The sequence below is a fragment of the Balearica regulorum genome, chromosome 7 (genome assembly GCF_011004875.1).
Source record: "Balearica regulorum gibbericeps isolate bBalReg1 chromosome 7, bBalReg1.pri, whole genome shotgun sequence".
Classification (NCBI taxonomy): domain Eukaryota; kingdom Metazoa; phylum Chordata; class Aves; order Gruiformes; family Gruidae; genus Balearica; species Balearica regulorum.
In genome coordinates this window covers 16487136-16506825 of record NC_046190.1, presented here as the reverse complement: position 1 = coordinate 16506825, position 19690 = coordinate 16487136, and the positions used below count along the sequence as shown (strand labels likewise).

The following is a 19690-nucleotide window of genomic DNA, read 5'->3' as shown; positions in this document are numbered from 1 at the left end:
AAAAAAAATACTGTTTTGCTTTAAACATGAATATTTACTTAATTATTTCTGCTAATTCAATGAGAATTTAAATAGGGTGAAGATGACTTATATAAAGCAAAAATACTAGAACCTGTGGAAGTAATAAAGGTCAATCACCAGTAAACTAAGATATGCTACTTCTTAAAATTCAGGATGACTTTGAAGTCTGTCCTTTTTTCTCCCCATTTTTGTCAGTCTATTGAAGTGCAAAACTAGAAAAGAGAACATGAAACCTCCCAGAGATTAAATAAAGATGACCACACCGAAATGCTTGCATCCAAAGTCATGCAAGGCATACATAAATTCACATGGAGAAAAATCTCATGGTGAGAATCTGAAAGCAAGTCTGAAAATATCCGAGAACTCACATCTCTATAGATAGTTCTCTGTGGTGCACATGGGCATGCATACACTCAGCGCAGGCATGTACTGAAATGAGGTGAGGTGTAGAGAGGGCAGCAGGCTTTTACAGTTGCAAAGATTTAGTGGTTTTGCTTTTGGTAAAGGGTAGTAAATAGTCCAACACAAAAGTGGTGCTTAATTATTTCCCAAAGCAAAGCCTACTTTCCGTAGCTCTGTTGGGAAGGGAGAGCATGTTATGCTTCTAGAACATAGCATAGCAAAGCAGGTGGGCTGAATTATCATGGGTATATTTATGGCTATGGTTAACAAACATATGCAAATTAGAGATGCTTGGGATTTTTAAGATATCTTCAGATAGTCCCTCTGGATGTATGCAGTCAGCTTCTCTTTTGCTAGTGACTGAGTGACATCTGATGGACAATGTGTCTATGTGCTGCCACCAGTTTTCCTCTGCGGATGCTCACTTATTAAAGAACAAATCGCTTAACAGAGGGTGAGTGGGTAGTGGGTAGTCAGGCTGAATTCAGACATTGAAAAAAGTATTTATATTAAAGTTATTCTTTTTCATTTTATGCATATTTTCCACATTCTGTCTACTTTTATCTTTTTGAAGAAATATTAAAATTGAATTACTTAATCTGATCTAAATACATACAGTTCTCTTTTGAAAGTAGCTGCTTTGGGGTGACTTCTATATTTATTTTTGTCTTAGCTACCAATGTGTTGCATGATAAATTAAGATTTAACAGGACAAAAATTAATTTTGGTCATAAAAAACATACAGAGGAGCTAGTAATAAAACTGTTTCCTTTCCTCAGTCTGCAGATACCAATTATTCAAGGCCTATATTCATGTTGCTAATTTATTTTTCCTATTTTTTTCTGTAACTTAGTAAGTTCAGGAGGTATTTTGAAGTTGTTCTTGTTAGACAGGGCAACTGGTACTATCTTCCCTTATCAATTAGTAGTATATACCTCTGACTTTTTTCTCATACTTTTCTTCTCTATTTTTTTCTTGTTATATCCTCTTAGAGTTTTGAGGTTATTTTTTCTGTGTCTGTCTTCATTATTTTTTTTCTTTCTTTTAGTGGAATTCCTTTTCATAAGCCTCACCTATTTCACTTTACAGCGCTCCTTTCTTTTCTGGTATTGGTGACCCCATAACATGAAAAGTGAGATTTAAGAGATAAAGGTGGCTGTTTGCTGCTGCTGAGGGCTCTGTCCTGTGTAGCCAGGGAGGGCTCCCTGCTCTGTGGGAGCACCAGAAAGTTGGGAGGTTTTGCTTTGGTAAGCCATTCTTAGGGATTGTCTACCACTACCATCAGGTAAAACAATAGGAAGATACTAAAAGATGCAAACCATAAGAATAAAAGATCAAAGGAATTGGAAATACTGCCAACACTAGTGTATTTGCTAAAACCCAATAATAATAGTTTTGCCTAGCTCTATTCCTAGTTGCTTGGAAGGAAAAACAAGAGCTCTGTTCCCAGCAGGGGAGTACCAATGTGCTGTATAAATATGATGACTAATGATCTGAGAAGTAGACATAGGGTAGGGCATTGCCTATTGTTTGGGTCTGTGATGGTTTTATTGAAATTACCAAGCAAATTGAAGAACCTCTCGAATTTGGTTTAAAATATTTACAGGTGACATGGGTGAAATATCAGCTGTGTGAAATAACCTGAGCAGAAAGAGCAACTGGTGTTTTGTTAACTAGGTACTTGGATAATGAACAATATGACATATTAATTTTTTAGGATATACTTTTTGTACACTAAATTGTAAAGCTTCTGAAGACTAGTTGTTTTTTCTTAGGATATTAACGGATCTTTGTGAAGTTAAATAAAGGTAGTGATAGAATCTTCAATGACATTTTGAGATAATAGCATTGAAAGTATGTTGAACCTATAGAATATGGTATCGCAAGCCTGTTATGGAGTTACACCTAACAGATAATTTGCTAATGAATACATAAACTAGGTTAGCATTTTAGGGTGTTAGAGAATGAGACTTTGGGTACTGCTCCTTTCAAATGGCATTTCAGTGCCTGTCATTCATGTTGCTTCTGTTATTCTGAGGCTGAGTGTGGGAATTTGCATGTTTTGCTGAAGTTTTGTGGATTTTTAACAATAAGGGTGTTAACTTGTTTCATTTATTTTGTAAAAATACAGTTTTTCTTCAATAACCATGACTGTTTAGAGGAACAGACCTAATAAATGAACTAGAAAACTGGTTCACCTCTACAAACAAAACCAGCAATTTTTTTTTGCCGATTTCAATGACCATCATTACTTCTGTGTTACTTTTGTAGCAATCACGCAAACCCAGTAAATAACTGATCAACAGTTTGGTTCAGATGTGTCATCTGAACACTATGGTCCCTATATCACAAAAATAAGAGATGGGCAAAGGCTATGAAACTTTAACATGGATGGAGAAGAAAAACCACCCACAGAAGGCGATGATGGAGTAGTGGTTGAGTAACAGACAAGCTAGCAGGTTATATCTGTTGCACTTCAAAACAAAATAGCATCAGAATCTCTGAGGAAATTACATTAAAGTGGAAGAGGAACCAGCAATACAGATATGGTCTGATGCAAGAAGCAACAAAGAAATGAAAGGGACTTATACTGTGGCTAACAATAGCAAAGATAGTAATGTTTACTGATGACTGAAAAAAAAAAAGGTGGAGAAGAAATGCAGTAAAAAGGTGTTATCTTAGAGATGATACACAGGTTTTGGGTGACAAGATCTGTGAATATTGCTATAGAGACAGCATAGTGGCATCCTCCGAGAAGACTGCTGCAAATATTTAAACCAAGACAAGGAACTAAGATGAAGCAAAGAAACTTAAGTCATTTTATAGATAATGCATTTCATAAGTTTAAGGAGCAATACTTGTTTGCAGCAAAATGAAGCTGAAGGTCATCTCATCTTTTTACCTAAACGCCAAAAGTAATTTTTCCTTTTTCAGAGAATTGCATCTTTAAAAATAATGCCCAGTACAGACAAATATTGTATAATTTTTTTCTTGTTTGTTTCTTCAAGAGTCATCCAAGAGGTTTTCTTTTTACAAAGGAAGTATTTTGGGGATCTAAATTAAGCCTTTAAACCTCAGCTATTGCAGAGGAACCTGGAGATGTTGGGAGGATTTGGTCTACTGTGTTGTGAAAACTGCCAAACCTGAGCTGATTGCAGTGTGGGATGAGAGGGCCAAGGAGCCAAAACCTGTAAAAAAAAAAAGTCTGGCATGATTAGTCCTTTTGGTTATTTGTCTTTTTCTAATGCCTGGCCCTTCTTCTCTACTTTCCTTTCCAAAATGAAGCTGTCCTAATTGCTTGGATCAACCTCCTTTTGTAGAGAATTCTGCTCCCTCTGGTCCCAGTAATTTAGCATGTTCACTGTCTTTCTGGAGACATTCACTGTCTATCATCTGTTGCAGAGATGCTGGGGGTGGAGGGCTGGGTACCTGCTGCCCCCCTTCCCAGGGCTGCTGGCTGGTAGGTGGTGACAGGAACCAGCACACTGGGACTAAATGTCTAGGGAAGCCTGAGGAATATTCAGCCTTTCTCTGCTAAGGCCAACGTTTACACACAAATTTTCTTGAAGCTGCCACTCCACTCTGTTGCTTAAACACATGGAGAGTGATATGTCGTCATCTAAATATACACCCCCAGGCCATGCCCCTAAGCAAACACAGACACAGATGACTTCGATGTTGTTCTTGAGATTGGTGATGGGATGGCCTGTTTCTGTTTAAAATATTTCAGATGTTTTCATACCAATTTTTTCTGTGGAAACAAGCTACTTATGTTTCTAATGCCTGTAGGTTCGTTCCCAGGCTGACTCTTTCCCTTCCCTTATCCTAAAGCCAAGAGGTTCTGGTCCTGGGTTCCAGTGTTATCACCTTGGTTCCTTCTGTCTCCCGTTTGCTGGAAATGGAGCTAGCGTGTCCCAGTGCTCACTTGCTCCTGCTCCTTTTTTGAGTTCCAAAGGCAGCATACTTTGTCTGCAAAACAGCAAATTCTAGATGTCTACAAAGTTTCATGTTTTTAGACACATGTAAACACATACACAACTTGTGTAAACTCAGAGGAGCAAGATGATTGAGACTAACATTTTACTATGGCTAGGAAGAAGATGGATATTTAAGATATAATTTGTTCCTTCAAAGTTGTACAGAATGCTTGTTGCTTTTGTCCGAGGACTAGTAAGAGTGGCACTACCCTGTTTTGCTATTCTTACCCCCTGCTCGATATGTGTGGAAACTACATCCTGAGCTCTTTGGTTTCCTCTTTCTTTATTTCTGTGTTTTCAAGCTTCCTCCTCACACTGTCTGGAGCCTTATCTGAGTACAAATGCCTGCCTCCAGGGCTGCTTTTTACCTTGTTTTGTTTTCTTATGGAAACGACTGTGACACAGAATCTGCTGTTGCCTTTTGCTGGTTTGTGGATTGCAGTCAGAGGTTTGCCCAAAGGCAGGAGGATCAGCAGGCAGAACCAACTGCTCTTCCAAATCTGTATCTAATCTTCTGTGGAAGAGGAAGTCTGCATCTTGTGTCACATGAGGCTGCAAAGTCCACCCTTTTCCTCCTTTGTCACAGCCAAAGGGGGAAAGTTTGTTTCATCTGCAAATAGCTGCAGAAGTGTGCAACATCATCCTCTGCTCCTGTAGCTGCAGGAGTATCATACATGTGTTTATCAGTCCATCACTTAAAGTAGATCATCCTCAACTCAGAAATCAGTTTGCTGCAGCTCTGTGAGGGACCTGGATGTTTTCAGGTGTAGAAAACTGTCTGTCACAGCTCACAGCAACCCTTCCCCACAGGGCCCTTACGCTCCAGGTAACAGCTTCCTCTTGTGTGTAAAGGCTGCTGTCTGGTCACTGACTAATGATGGCCCATGCTTCCCCATAAAGGCTTCATCTGTCTCAGTTTGAAGCTGAACTTCCCGAGGCAGAAAAAAACCTACCACTGGTAGACTTGTATAAAAGAGCTTATTGTAGTTTGCCAGGTACACACACAATTTTAAAGGATATTAAATAGGTCTGAGCATCCATAAGATATGTTAGACGTGGCTTGGAGTCATCTCTGTCTCTGAGCAGGGCCTGTAGATATCTTCCACTTGTTAAATTTGGAATCCTCAGCCCTTGGGTGAGCTCTTTGATAAGCTCAGCTGACTGAGCTGCTTGAGTTTCTGGCTGTTTAAGCACAGCCATCTGAAAATCAGTTCTGAATTCCAACTATATGTTTTTAAAAACTACCTTTCAGTGGGATTTAATTTAAGGTGTGACATTTTTGTATAACTGTGTTATTTCCTGTGACGACACTCTACCAGCAAGTATTCTTTGCAGAAGTCAGTGTGTGATTGGTACATAAGTGCTAGTACTTCTATCAGTCTTATTTGGTTTTTATTAAAAAAAAAGTCTAATAGTATTATTGATAAATCTGTGCAGTTGCTATTTATTACATTGAATACTCTCAAAGTTGTATTTATCAACTGAGCATTGTTATCAACTGCACTCTTATTTTCACAAGAATTGGTATCAAGGTGATCAACACAATTACTTCTGCCATGCTAAACCCTTTAAAAAATGTTGGTCTCTTATCACTGGAGGTAAGGTCAGCTCTCCCTTGCTTGGGCTGCCCAGGCCAATTGTCCTGAACAAGATGACAAACACTTACAGTCCACCTTCAGCTTTCTCTGCTGAAACACTACTCCCTGAGCCTTTGAACCAAAGCTGACAATAATTCACAAATAATTTAACTCACTAAAACTTTAATTACCTAGATTGTTTTATTTTGTAGATCCCTATTTTCCTGTTCCTAGAAAGATTATAAATAGGCATGTTGTCTTGTCAGATTGCAGTAATACAGGATAGGTCAATATCTGTTTGTGAAGGAGAAAGAGCTGGTCTTTGATGGGGTTGCAATGATGGAAAGGATTTGAAACCCTGTGTCCCGATGTGGTTCTCCAGGCCCTAGCATCAGGACCCTGCTCTTCCTGCCTCTCCTCAGGGCACGATCTCTGGATGTTGGTGGTGAGCACGGAGCTGGATAGTGTCCAGGGCAGCATGTCCACTTGTCTGGCTGCAAAGAGAAGCCCCAGGAACAAGAGGGTGAGCTGGTGAAAGTGATGCCTCTGAGAGCAGACTGGGCTTTGGCACAGACAGGGCATGGCAGCCGGCTGCAGGTGTGCTGGTGGTGGCCTGTGCTCCAGTGGCTTCACCCTCTGGGTGACCAGCGTGGAAGGCACGTGGTGAGGGGGAAGAGCCTCAGGGGCTGGGAAGCTGGTGGCCACCACTGAGAAAGAAGTGAACCAAACCAAAGCTGTTGGCAGCTTCCTTTGGAGTGGGAGGCTGATGGATCTGTAGGTGGGAGATGGGGGCGGGGGGGAGGCGCATGGTGCCTGGAAAGGGCCTGAATGTTGGAGGCTATACTGAAAAGTTGCTGAGACCCCTCCAACGTTGTCCTGTATTTCTTATTTGCATGGAGCCAGCCTGGGAGGTGCACAGGGGCTCAGCAGGGATGAAAGGTGGAAGGGAGGGTTCCCTTCAGGCCTTCTTGCCAAATAGTCAAAAATTGCCTCTTTCCTGAAGCTCCCCAGGAGATGCAGCTGGAGGTGCGAGCTCATTCTATGGGGCAGGTAAATGTACAAGATGACTTGTCAGCAGTTATTGCAAATTTATTTCCTTTCATGTTTTAGGGCTTTTTTTCTGTGGGTTGGACCTCATATGTGGAAAAACAATCATCTCTTCTCAGGACAGTTCTTATCTTTGTGTACCTCACTGGTGCAAAGGGTATCTGCTCAGTCTTACACAACTTAAAAATAATAACAAAATACTTTCTCTCCACAGCCAAGATGACATCTCCCCTCCGGAGTCTGCAATGCAATCCAGCTTCAGACCACGGCCCCAGCAGAGCCAGCGGTGGCTGCTCCCTCCGGTAGCCCCCCGGGTGCTCACCGCTGCCCCCGGCCGTGCGGGACCCTCCGACCCGGCGGAGGAGCCCAAGGCGCTAGTAACGCGGCAACTGAGGTAATCTGTGCTTTAAAGAATGCAGGAGTCTGCAAGTTCGATGGATTGAGTCATGGAGAGTTAACTAACCCCTCCCACAGCCATGGACCACTAAAGCGCCCATTTTCATGAGCACCTCTCACTAAGGCAGCTCAGAGCCGGCAGAGGCTGAGAGAGGAAGAGGGGGGGGAGAGAGGGAGGAAGGAGCGAGCACCGGCACTGATGGACGAGCCAAAGGGTAAGGACAGAAGCGAACCGCTGATCTCCAAAAGCAGCCCTGACCCCCCGGCGAGGGGGCACGGGGGAGGGGGAGGCAGGGATCGGCGGGGCACCCCCGGGGTGGCGGCATCCCGCGGCCGGCGCTCGGGGGAGGCTGTACATATTCATGAGGAGCTCCTTCAGATTTGCCAGTCAGGAGGGAGCTGCGGCTGCGGCATCCCCGGGCGGCGCGTCCCTCCCTCCGCGCCCGCGGAGCGCTGCCGGCGGTGGGCGAAGGCTCCGCGGCGGGGGCTCGCCTGGGTGGGTGCAGCCTTGCCGCAGTCCTCCCCCGGCTGACATCAGCTTCAAGCCTTTGGACTCCCGGCCGTTTCCGAAGGGACAATGTCAACTTGTGCCTGGGGTTCCCGGGAAGGGGGGATGCGGCTGCTCGGGGCGGGGGGGGAAGCTGGAGGCGGCCGCGGTCTGGCGGGTCCCCGGGCGGTGCAGCGGGGCGGGCGGGAGCGGAGGCTCCGCGCTGGCGTCTGGCAGAAGTTTGGCCGCGTCAGTGCGAGGGATTCCCCTCTTCGCCGCGCAGGGGGAAGAGCCGGCGGTGACTCTCCGGCTGCAGCCCGCAGGGCCGGTGCCGAGCTCCCACGGCGCCGGGAACAGCACTCACAAGGACAAATGCGGGAGGGGGGGGGACACGAGCAAAAACTCGTTGGGAGTATTGGCTATTAGGAAACCGCGGTGGGAAGCGATAGCTCTGAGTTTGGAAGAACCGCTGTGTGCTGCGTACGAGGGGCTCTCGGTGCGTGGGATCGGGGCCAGAAACCGGCTCGGGAGAGCGCAAGGGAGTGGGGGATTCCCTGCTTGGCACCCTGGCAAGGTCCTCTCGCCTTAACTGCGGTCCCGGGGATCGGGGGAGGCACTCGGCGTTCGCTGGAGATGCTTGTTGCACGATAATTTTTCTACGAGATATGTGCCTTGTACCGGGGTAGCCTTTTGTAATCAGCTGGCATGGTGCACGTAGCAGCACTAGTCACGCTAACGCTTGGCAGAAACATTTCCTAGTTTAGTATCAGCTTTTATCTGGGTGTCTTGCCCTCTGTTTACAGCAACTTCTGCAATACAGTCCATCTTTCTACACTGCTGACAGTTCTGGGCTCTGTGTGGGGCTTTTAAACACAAAGCAGGAACTCGGACAAATAGGCAAGAAGTGGTAAACTGGAAAAAGACCTGGGCAGAAACTTAGCCTTTAGATTGAGTAGGAAGCTTAGGGATAATAGTTTCCACTATTTTGATAGTTCTTGTTCAGTACCAGGTGGAAGTCTCTCATTTATCATTGTTATGACAAAAGGGAATCAAAATGTGATTTTTTTTTCCTTTAAATTAAATAAAATGGTAAACTAGAGCTCTCCAGGTTTTTAACTTCATGAAATGTGACAAATGGCATTTGATTGGAAGAAGCGTTTTCTCAGTCTGAGGTACATCAAAATTTAAAGCAAAGCCTGGCAGAAGGAGAAGGTTAGCTCATTAGTTTATGCAGTCATGTGTGAAGCTGGAAATTTAGAAATAATTTGCCTCTGCTGAGGAGGGAGATAAGAATAGCTTTCAAACCAGTCTTTAAAAAGTTACATACCAAAAATGAAATGTAATGCATGAACGGAGATGCCTTTTCTAGTGAGGTGGGGAATCACAGGGAAGAAACTTAGATGATGAAAACTGATTTAGCAAAGAGGACCAGAAGAGCTTTCTTTTAGAAAGTGGGATTTTAAAAGAGACAGAAGGAAACTGAAGAAAACTGACAGTGCTCGAGCTAATTGCAGAAGAGTTGGTGGTGTCAGAATAGGCCAACCTGCAGAAAACGCAAGTCGTCTTGCAAGGGCCTAATGCAAACTGGTGCAATGAATAGCAAGAAACCACATTTTGTGGGGGGGGAGAAGAAAACACAAGGCAGTGTTTTTGAAAATGTCTCTCGCAGTATCTCTTCCAGATGCATCAATCAATAGGTTCAACAGCGGGGAGTCCAGAACAGGCAGTAGCTATCAGCTAGTAGGAAAGTTTCCACCTTAAAATGAGGCACGAATGCACACAGAGGGCATGTCCTTTCATTGGAAAGGAATTATTAGGGAGTGTTTCAGTGAGAGATCTGTTTCCTGGGAGTCTTGTCCACAGGGACTGTAATAAACAGGTTACTCTTCAGTTTTAGGAAGTCTATATTTCAAATACTGATACTGTCAACTCTGCCTTGAAATTTGGATGAATATGCTCACATGGCAAAGGAAGAAATTCTGCTTGGGGTGCTACAGAGCAAGAGATTATATCAGTGATCAGTATGAATACCTTCTTGGGCAGAAGTCTGACACATTTTTCAGACTATATGTGGGGGGGCTTTGGTCTGGGGAAATCATGATACTGATCTCATGCAGACAGTAGTAAAAAGCAGCAAACCTTCTAAAATATACAGATGTTAACATAAAAGGTACTGAACTGACCGAGAGGTAGCAACTCTGGTTTGGAGCTCTCTATGAGTAGTTAATCACCACTGTTGGATGACTGCTCTCTATGGAACAGTGATTGCTCCAGCATGGAACAATCTGATGGAAAAAAGTAAGGGAATATGAATGAAGATTATGAATTTAAATAATATATACTGACCAGCACTCCAAAAACAAGAATGTGGATGACTTTTGCTAGTTCATTCAGGCAGTGAAGGCAGCAAAGAAGTTAAGTAAATTGAAAGGAAGTGGAAAAAGAAGAAATGAAGAACAACTGATAGAAAATACAGGCTGTGAATTGTGGAAGATTGCTTAGAGAAAGTGAAGATGTCGGGAGAAAATCTAGTTAGCAGGACGAAGCACAATTCAAAGGAGGCGTTCTGTGCGTCTTGGGAACAAAATAATGTATATGTAGCAATTGCATAATCGTTATGGAGGTGGAGAGGGTAAGCTTTTAATGATGATACAGAAAAAAAAACCCACAGAAATGTTGGTTAAATACTTCTCTAAATTTGGCGGGGAAAGTGAATTCTGACATGAAGGAATATTTCATGGAAGTATTATAACTAAGTAGCCCGTTTTGTAGATTAATGTATTTGGTGGTAATAACATTTTATAACATTTTGAAATTAAACATGTCAAATATTTACTGAGAAGATCTATGCTCAATGATGTTCATTTTCAACAAACTAGAGAGGAACACTAGGGATATCCCAGACAATGGGAAGGATGCTATTGTCAACCGAATATCCCAGCAGTATGATGGTCGGTAGCCTACAGAAGGATTGCCAATTTAGTTTGACATAAGTTCTGTCTAAATTACTGGAAAGATCTCCCCAGTAATCAAAATTTAATAGAAAGTTTGATCACTTTTTTTTTTGGTAGAGGGTAAGACTTATCAAAGTAGCTTTCAGAATAATGTTGTTGAAGAAATGGATAGCGCTGTCAAAATGGATAACAGGAATGAATGCACTGAAAAGGAAATTACTCATCCCAGATGGAAGCAAACCTGTGAGTTCATGTGGTCCCCGCAAGCGAGCATGTTAATCTGCATCCTAGAAGGGAGCTAGTCCACCTACAAGAGTCTGCAGCTAGAACTTTAAGGAATATTTTCCTTTTTTGTTTTGGAACTCAGCTAAAGAATGCATTTATAAGGGAGGGATGGGGGGGGTGTTTCAGGTACTGATAGACCTTTTTGTTTGTCCTTGCTTTCTTGAAGGCTTTTTTTATTTACAAAGTAAGTCAGCTGACTTAACAAAATAAATGTCAAACAAGCCTGGCATGATTCTCCTTTAGAAAAAAAAATGGCTGCATTTTGTCTCATACATGTTATCACTATTAACATCCTCTTCTTGATTTATTTCTTCAAATGAGGCTGGAGGCTCATTGAAGTTCTAGGGGGGAAAAAGTATTCTTAAAAATTGAGTGAATATTGATTAAATCTGGGCTGTAAGTTAAGGGACTTGTAAAGCCTGATTTTCCTGATGGTAAGGAACCACCTCACGAGAGGGGAACTGGAAGAACTAATCTCCCTGGTTGGTATTTGATAGCTACGGGGTGGATTATGAGTGTAGGACTGGGAAGGCAACTTGTTCTTTATCTGATCTGGTTTCCAACTAATTATTTGCACTTGTTTTATTTTTCAAAGATGGCAAATGTGATTGAAAACAGTAAATATGAATATCTCCTATGTTTAAACTTCTCCACAGCAATAAATGAATTTCTGATGTTCTGGTTACAAAAGTCTCCCTATGACTCTCCAGCAAAGAATGAACTACGGATTAAGACCTGGATAACAATAGACCTCAAAAATAGTTATCAAAGGAAATCATCATTAAACAGCTGTGTTTTCAGAGGTATTCTGCAAGAGGCCTGATGGCATTAGACATTTTTCAATAATGATCTAAAAAGTATAAAATCATTGCTGATTTACAGATGGAGTTTGTCAGTGCTAGGAGGACCAGTACAAATACCAATTAAGTCAGAGGAAAAAGTCTAAGGAAGCCAAGAGTGGTTGGAAACATAAAGAGCAAATAATAGGCTTCAAGCCAAGCTTGTAAAAGCACAGCTAATGTAACTTTGGGAGGAAAATTGGACATTCAAATCCTGAATAGACTAGAAAGATTTCCAGACAATGTTACCCGGAAAAAATATGCAGAGGTGTATGTATGTACGTGACAGCCATAACTCATAGTTTATTTGCTTTATAAAGCTTTTGTTGTTGTTTTGGGGAGAAAGTTGTCCTCTAGTCAACCTTATTGTGACCACTGCAACCTGTGTTTGCCTCGACTTGTGATTACCAGAAATATGTAAAAACCCTCGAGGAATTTCTTGAGGAGAAAGAATAAATTTAAGAGGGTGAACACCTGAAAAGGGAAGGGTTACAAAAGCTGTAATAATTGATAATCCTTTTGGCCTTTCCTAACTTGTATAACTGGCTTAGTATGATGCAAAAATATCAAGCTTGGTCACATTCCTTCTTTCCTAAGACACCTTTGCACCTTTAGCACCTGTGGGGTTGGGAGCAACTAGCAAACCCGACTTTGGGGTTGACAGCCCCTGGCTAGGTATTTTGTACCTGTTTACTAGCTCAGTGTTCAATGACAGTGTTTCACGGAGCTGGAGCTGGTTTGGAGTGGGTTGAGATAGGAGCTGAGTTCTCAGCTTGGAAATGATCTGTTCAAGGTGGCTAGGATGTGGTTGAGGACAGAAGTGTTTAGGCTGAACTTTGGGGTGAAGTGAATGATGCTGAGATGACTTTGGGGAGCCAACCCATAAGGGATTAGTATTGCTTGAGATTGATCAAACTTAAATCATAAAGTTTCAGATCATCTTCACAAAAGAAGCACCCCTGTTGGTTTTCTGAAAGATGAGTTAAATGGGACCATTTCTTAAAACCATAAGAAAATACAGTTTGTCAGCTAGATGTGAGAACTCTCAGCTCAGTGGAAACTTCCCTTCCCTGAGCAGAGCTGAAGTGTTTTATTGCGGGCGCTTCCATCAGCATTTCCTAGCTGCAGAGCTGTTGCCAGTATGCTTGCATGGGGAGCAGCAGAGCGTAAGGGTGCACTTCTACAGCCGGTGTAATTTGACATAAATCTGTGCTGCTGAAAGAGAGAGAAAAGGTGCCTGTCCTTGTCCCCAGTCTCGTTCTTTTTTTTCTGCAATAACTTTCAGCTTGTCTGGCTTGAAAGCCAACACCAGCCCAAGTGAGAGAACAGAAGGAGGTAAGGGTAAAAGTCACTTAAAGTTTTTTTGGGGGGGGCTTCACTGTAAGACAAGGAGAGACAAAAACAGCCCTGTGCTCTGAAACAGTACTGCATTAGCAGCACAAATTAAGAAATGAGTTAAGGGAAAAAGTGTGAGAGACCAGATGGAAGGGAACAGAGTCGGCTAAGTGCACACTGAACAAATTCATCTGCTCACGTCCTCTCATGCATTCACGCCCTGAAAAGTGGCTGGAAAGATCAGTTTCCCAGCCTGCTCTTTGGGCTCCTTGTCCCTCTGTCCCTTGTGCTGCACTGTCTGTTCTCATCTGAGGGCCATGCAGGCAGTGTAGCAGTCACTGCCGTCACTGCTCTGTCAGTGCTCAGCCACTACCAGCAATGCTACAACTCTGCCTGGTACAGTTCTTGTCTGAACCATTTTGGGCTCTTACTGGTCCCTTCCAGCTTGCAAAGAGCTTTCTGTGAGGATCTGCAGAGCTGCTTCACTGTCTGCCTTCACATTGCCTTTCAAATTCCCCTTGTAACATCAACATACTTTGCAGGCAGTGATTAAGCTTCTGGTATGAGGAGACACGTGCCCATCAGTTTGCTCCGCGCTGTCCCATGCTCCCTTGTGACCTTCATCCAGCTGTACGCTACAGCTTTTCTGACCAAAATGAAACTCCTACAGGGTGGCTGGATGGTTTACAGGCTGGGACTTGCACCTTTGAGCAAGCGTTTTTATTTTGCATAAGTAGAAGTTAAAGGCTCTCAGTTCAATTTCTATTCTCTCCTTTGTTTCTGATCCTCCTGAGAATCTTTGCCCTCATCATATGGGGTGGTGAATGCCAGATCGTTCCTGGGGAAAGAGAATGAAAACAAAATGGCCCTATTAGCAAAGGAATGAGAATTTGCTAGTTTTTTCATTAACTATCTTCAATTTCTCAGCCAAAGCTCAAACTATAACTGGCCTTTGAGCTCTGCGTGCTGCCTGGAAAAGCAGAGGACGTCAGCAGCTGAGGACGTAGAAACCACTTCAACCCCTCAACAGCGTTTTCACACTCTGCTCAGAGGGTTCCTGAGGCAGTGGTGTGGCGGGAACTGCTGGGGCAGTTGCTGTGGTTTTTACTGTTAACTAATAGTGACGCTGCAGCTGGGGCAGGGGAGGCAGCAGCCTCTGCACCTTCCTCCCTGGGCTCTAGCAAGAAGGGGGAAGAGTCCTCCAGAAGTGAGGGCTGGAGAGAATTTGGAGGACCTGCAGCACAGCTGATGAGGTGCAAACATTCATGGTGCATGGCAAAGCCCAGGGAGCAGGCACTCAGCGGGAGGGAAGATGGAGCTCCTACATGGAGTGAGGGTTGGGTGGTGGGGAGGACAGGTAACAGAATGGGATTTGTTCCTCTCCTGAAAACTGTCCTTACCTCCTACCTGCTCTTTGCCAGAATGGCAGGGGGCAGATCTTGCCAGGGAGAACATCTGGTCTTGGCCAAGATCAGCCCTTAGCTGCTGGCTCCAGCTGCTTTGTGGGAAACACAGTGGAAATTTGCAATTTTGCCTTGAATTGAATATGCCCAATAAGTTGATCTACAGCTTCTGTATATTTAGTCTTGCTTTCCTGAAATAGTACAGGAAGCTTACTGTTTTTCAGCTTTGAGATTGCAGTAAACATGAAACCAGCTGAAGCTGAAAAGAACTTTATTCTGGTAAAGCTAGTGGTCAGGTTCTTGTTTACAAGACTTAGAAATACTGTTGTGGCAAAAAGCATGAAAGTCATAAAGAAAGGAAGAAAAGAATGTTCCAGCAGTAGTGTTTAGGGTTTATTCTGTCATTAACCAGAGAGAATTAACACCTTATTTTGAAATTAATTGGTTGCAAGTTTAAAGATGAGTTTAAGCAAGTAGTTTTAACACATGAAGTGTGGTTAAGCTGTATCTACCCTGCCTGATGAAAAGGACAGTCATACCACCGCTCTTTTCCACACTGTGGTCGTGATTGTGTCAGCCTGACGAGAGAACTTAACCCATCTGAAGAGCAGGCTGGTAAAAATATATATATTTTTTTATAAATTAGAAAAAAGAATCTGCACTGGGAAACTAAGCCTTTGCACTTCATTTTAGAAATAGTGTTTTACAACAGAACCTGACCCCATGCTCTGAAGTCCTTGTTAAAGACAGTAATTTTACAGTTGCTTTTTTGGTTACAAAGCATGTCTCAGCTCCAGAGGCCAGTAATTTCTCTACCAATTTAAGGACCTTTCAATGTTGTTGCCACTTGGTGTCTGAGTGAATGCTAACTGGATCCCATAAACCTTGCTGGGAATAGATGCCCTTCTGTAAATAGGGATCTTGGAGAGCCTCTTCTGCCTGTTTACTTCTCAGGAGATTGCAACTTTAAACTTACATTGTAATCTACTGCAAACCACATCTCTGGATTTTTTTTGTTGTGGTGTAGTGGTTAGTCTTTAGATTTACTAGCATTACATAGAGATTATATATAACACAGCAGGACTGCAGTTAGGTAGTCCCTAATGCCTTTATAAAGTAGTAAGCTCCTCTTAATTCTACTGGTTTCTCCTACCTCTGCCACTGAAGTCAGACTGTAGGAAGGAAACACAGGGAATGCCTTCTTTCCTGCTACGGGGCTCTGCTGCCTGTGCTTCTCTTTCAACATGTTTCTCCTAACCTAAATGACAATTTTGATATATCCCCCCCCCCCCCCCATTTTTAAAGTTGTAGCAGAACTACATAGATCTTGTAGTATGAGTCATGTGTGTACTTTACTAGACCAATAATCTCCAAGTTGCTATTAGTCTGGCAGAACATGAGAGAATATATCAAAATGGCAGGAAGATAAATTTAAGAGTAGGTGTAGCTGAAATATGCTGCTCCTTCCCTGGGAACTCTGCCTCTCCAGCACATCCCATGTCCTGCCTCGTTCATGAGTTTCCCACACAAATGGATGCGATTGTCCAGGGGACAGAGCATCAGGCTGGGTTTTTGCTGCTCTCTTGTGCTTTTTCATCATCTGGGAAAATGGGGCTAATGGTGCTGACATCTGTAAACTGCTTGGCTGTATATGGGTGGAAAGCACTGTGACAAATTTAAGTGTTTAAATGTTACAATTTGTTATTAGGGAAAGACTGAGGTTCAACAAACTGAAAAGTATCATGGTTGGTTCTAGCATTACCTGTTTGGTATTAGCTCCCCACATGTTCTGGGCAGACAGCACTGCTGAGAGCTGGAGTCAGCTGTGAAAGCCACGGAGTCAAGGGGAGCCTGGGAATAGTGGGACAGATAGACACCAAGCAAGGCCAGGATGTCTCGGTGCTGAGAGAAGGCTGGACTCATAAGGCTGTGACAAAAGCATGAGAAAATGTGCACGCACAAAAGCCTCCTTGTGAGTCTTGTGGCTCTGCTATGGGATAATTGCAGTTATCCTGTCTCACCAGGGGCTTTATGGGGGAAACTGAGGTTATTGCCAGCTTCCTTGTGGGCTTGGGAATAGGAACACCATCAGGTCTGCACTACACTGGTGACAGTGGTCTTGCCTCATACTGTCACAGGGAGCTATTCTGCATGTGACAGGCTGAAAGTAGCTCTAACATTGCCATGAGATCTTGGGTGTAAACTGTTTAAAATCCTTTGTGGTGAGTCTGGTAGTGACACCCAGGGACAGGCTGTGTTGTTGCTCTCTTGGATTTCAGCATCCTCTAATTTCCAGCAGACTGCTGCTGGTGCTGTGTTTGTGCATGCTGCGCCACGAGCTCTGTGCAGGAAACCCGACCGCATCTGAGCATGCAGGAGCAGACCCCACATCAGTGCTAAAATCTGCTTTCTTTGCTGTTATTAGAGTTGCCCATAACCTAACCAAGCCAAGGGAGACCTTTTCACAGCCACGATGATGGTCTGTGAAACAAAGGTCCTGGCACATGGTGCATAAGACAGGCATGCAGCTGCAGAAGTAGAAATACTGCAACTGGCCTGAAGAAAACACAAATGGAAGTGTGTGTGTGTGTATGAGAGGACTAGAAGAAGCAATAGAGCAAGGGTTAAAAGAATGGCCTGTACTGATAACCAAGGATGTGACCGACTGCAGTAAAACTGGGTAAACACTGACAAATGTGGTGTTTGCGACAAGCCCAGCAGCCTACCCCCGATAAGCCTCAACACTGACGGCTCATCAGCAGAAGGCATGGGTGCTGATAAAGCCTCTGTGCAGATGAGTCCATAGGGGGAAAAACTGTGCTCCAATAATACAAGGATGACAGCAAAGTCATAGCACATCCCGTGTGCAAGTCATCCTCCTCTTCCCCCAGCAGGAAGGCAGACTGTGGGAGCTAAGGTACCCAAAATGGGGGGGAGAGGGGGAAAGGGACTAAGCAGCCACCTCTCCTAGGGCTCTCTGAGGATGAGGTAGGTAAGCAAGATTTTGAGGCAAAGGGATCACATAGAGGTAACTGCTAGCTCCTAAAGATGGCAAAAGACTTACTCAAAAAGTTGTAGCTTGCCACTGAGGAGGAACTCAAGAGATGCAGCGAGGTCTTGGCACTGGCACCCTTGGTCCCATCTCACACAGGATCCTGCCAGAGCGAGCTCGGTGCATGTGAGTATGGGTCAGTGAGCGTGGGTGAGAAAATGTGTGACTGAAACAATTTTTTGAAACACGTATTATTTTCCTGTTCCATAAGGTCTATCAGAGCTACATTAAAAACTATTCTTAAATGAGAAAGATGTGAAACCTTTGTTTATAACTGGTAAGCTCAGCAGAGTTTAAGAAGTTTTTATTTTGGTGTGATCAGTGCTACAAAAATGTAATCGGGTCCAAACTGAGACGAGAGGCTCTGAGGGCTGAAAATTACTGGGCAAAAATATCAGACAAAGCAGGAGGGCAAGGAAAGTTGTCAGATGCTGTCGGTGATGGAAAGAGTAAAACTGAAACTGTTCACTAGTCTTTTGCCTTCACTGTTCCCACCCAAAGTTGACTTTCTGTGTGTAAAGGGTGAGCGGGTCGTGGCCCAGGAGGAGACCCACTGAGTCATCTGAATGAGAGTGGTGTGGGAGCCCAGCCAGTTTATAAATGGATTTTAGAGCTAGGGCTCCCACATCTGCTCTGAGGAGACAGCCCCACAGTTTCTCTTTGCAGAGTTACCGTACACCTCCTATTTCTCTTTCAGCCTGCTAGCCCTCGCTTCCACGCTTCACATCTCTTTGTGAGGCCCCGTCTCTTTGGGATCAAGTCCTGCTTTCAATTAGAGTTATTGTTCTGATGAATATCTGAAGTTTGTGTTATTTTTCTTATGTTTGTTGTTTTCCAAGTTTTATTATTTCCTGTGTAGGATGGTGGTTTCCATAGATACTTTGGACATTATTTATTTGTCCTCCCTGGATGCGCAGTTCCTCCCAATGAATTACAGTGCAATTTGTCACTTCTGCTTGAGGCCTTTGCTCCTTCATCCGTATCAGTGCTATACTGACCATTTTAATGCTGTTGTTCTAACATGTCTCATCATCTTGATATGTTGCCTTGTGCTCTTACACAGCTTTCAATTCACATGATAGAACTCCTATCCCAGCCAATTTTAATTTTAAAAAATGGTACATTGCATGTCTATTTTAGGATTTTGCACTGATAATTGTTGGAAACTTTAGCTCAGCTTTTCTCTGCTATGGGTAACTGTTAAACAGAACAGTGTTTTGTTATTTTTGTTCTCCCTCCCCCCTTGAGAAATGTTATCAAAGGAAAAAGTCTGGCAAAGTATTCGGGATTTGTATGGTCCTGTCCGAGAGCTCAGCTGGCACTGACTGAGACAGCTCTCGCATGAGTTTTTTCTCTTTATCCTGTTTCTACCTGGTCCCAGAGGAAAACATATGTCCTGGATTGCAGAGGTAGATGCTAACGTGAGTCACTGTTTGGTATTTAGAAAGCTGACTGCTATCAGTCTTCCCAAATTCTAGCAGAAACCAAGAAAAATCTGGATGCCCCATAAGTTAGCACTTCTTCAGGGCTATTCTGCTCTTATCGTGCTATTCAGCGCACAAGTGGGGCTGTTCTGCTGATTCAGCATTGCAAGAAGTGATGCCAGGGCAGCTCCAGGCCACACTTAAGGAATTGCATTAGTCACAACTTTTCTCTTCAGTTGATTTACAAATTGATTTGTTTTCTTTCTTGCTCCTTTGTCCCAGAGGTGTTAATAAATAACCTTTTCAATGTCCCTGCTCCTGCAGGAGACATGAGGAAAGCAGCCTGTGCTCCTGTGAACTTGCTGGGAGTGCTGCAGCTGCGCATATGAAGACATACAAATTGAAGGCCAAACTACTGTTGATTATAAATGAGTTTTCTTTCCTGTGCCTAATTCCCCCTGGGATTCACTGCATGTACCAGTAATAAGTAA

The 19690-nt window shown here is 43.5% G+C and overlaps 1 protein-coding gene across 2 annotated transcripts in view; it reads left to right on the top strand.

Moving 5' to 3' along the window:
• The first annotated feature begins 7480 nt into the window (after positions 1–7480).
• Positions 7481–19690, top strand: part of ENTPD1 (ectonucleoside triphosphate diphosphohydrolase 1) — a 33032-nt gene continuing 20822 nt past the window's right edge. Inside the window, exon 1 of one of the 2 annotated variants that reach the window (XM_075758189.1) lies at positions 7481–7635. In XM_075758189.1, the coding sequence (XP_075614304.1) occupies positions 7620–7635 (16 nt within the window). In that variant the 5' untranslated portion in view covers positions 7481–7619. The remainder of the gene's footprint in view (positions 7636–19690) is intronic. The other variant, XM_075758190.1, reaches the window with a different exon arrangement.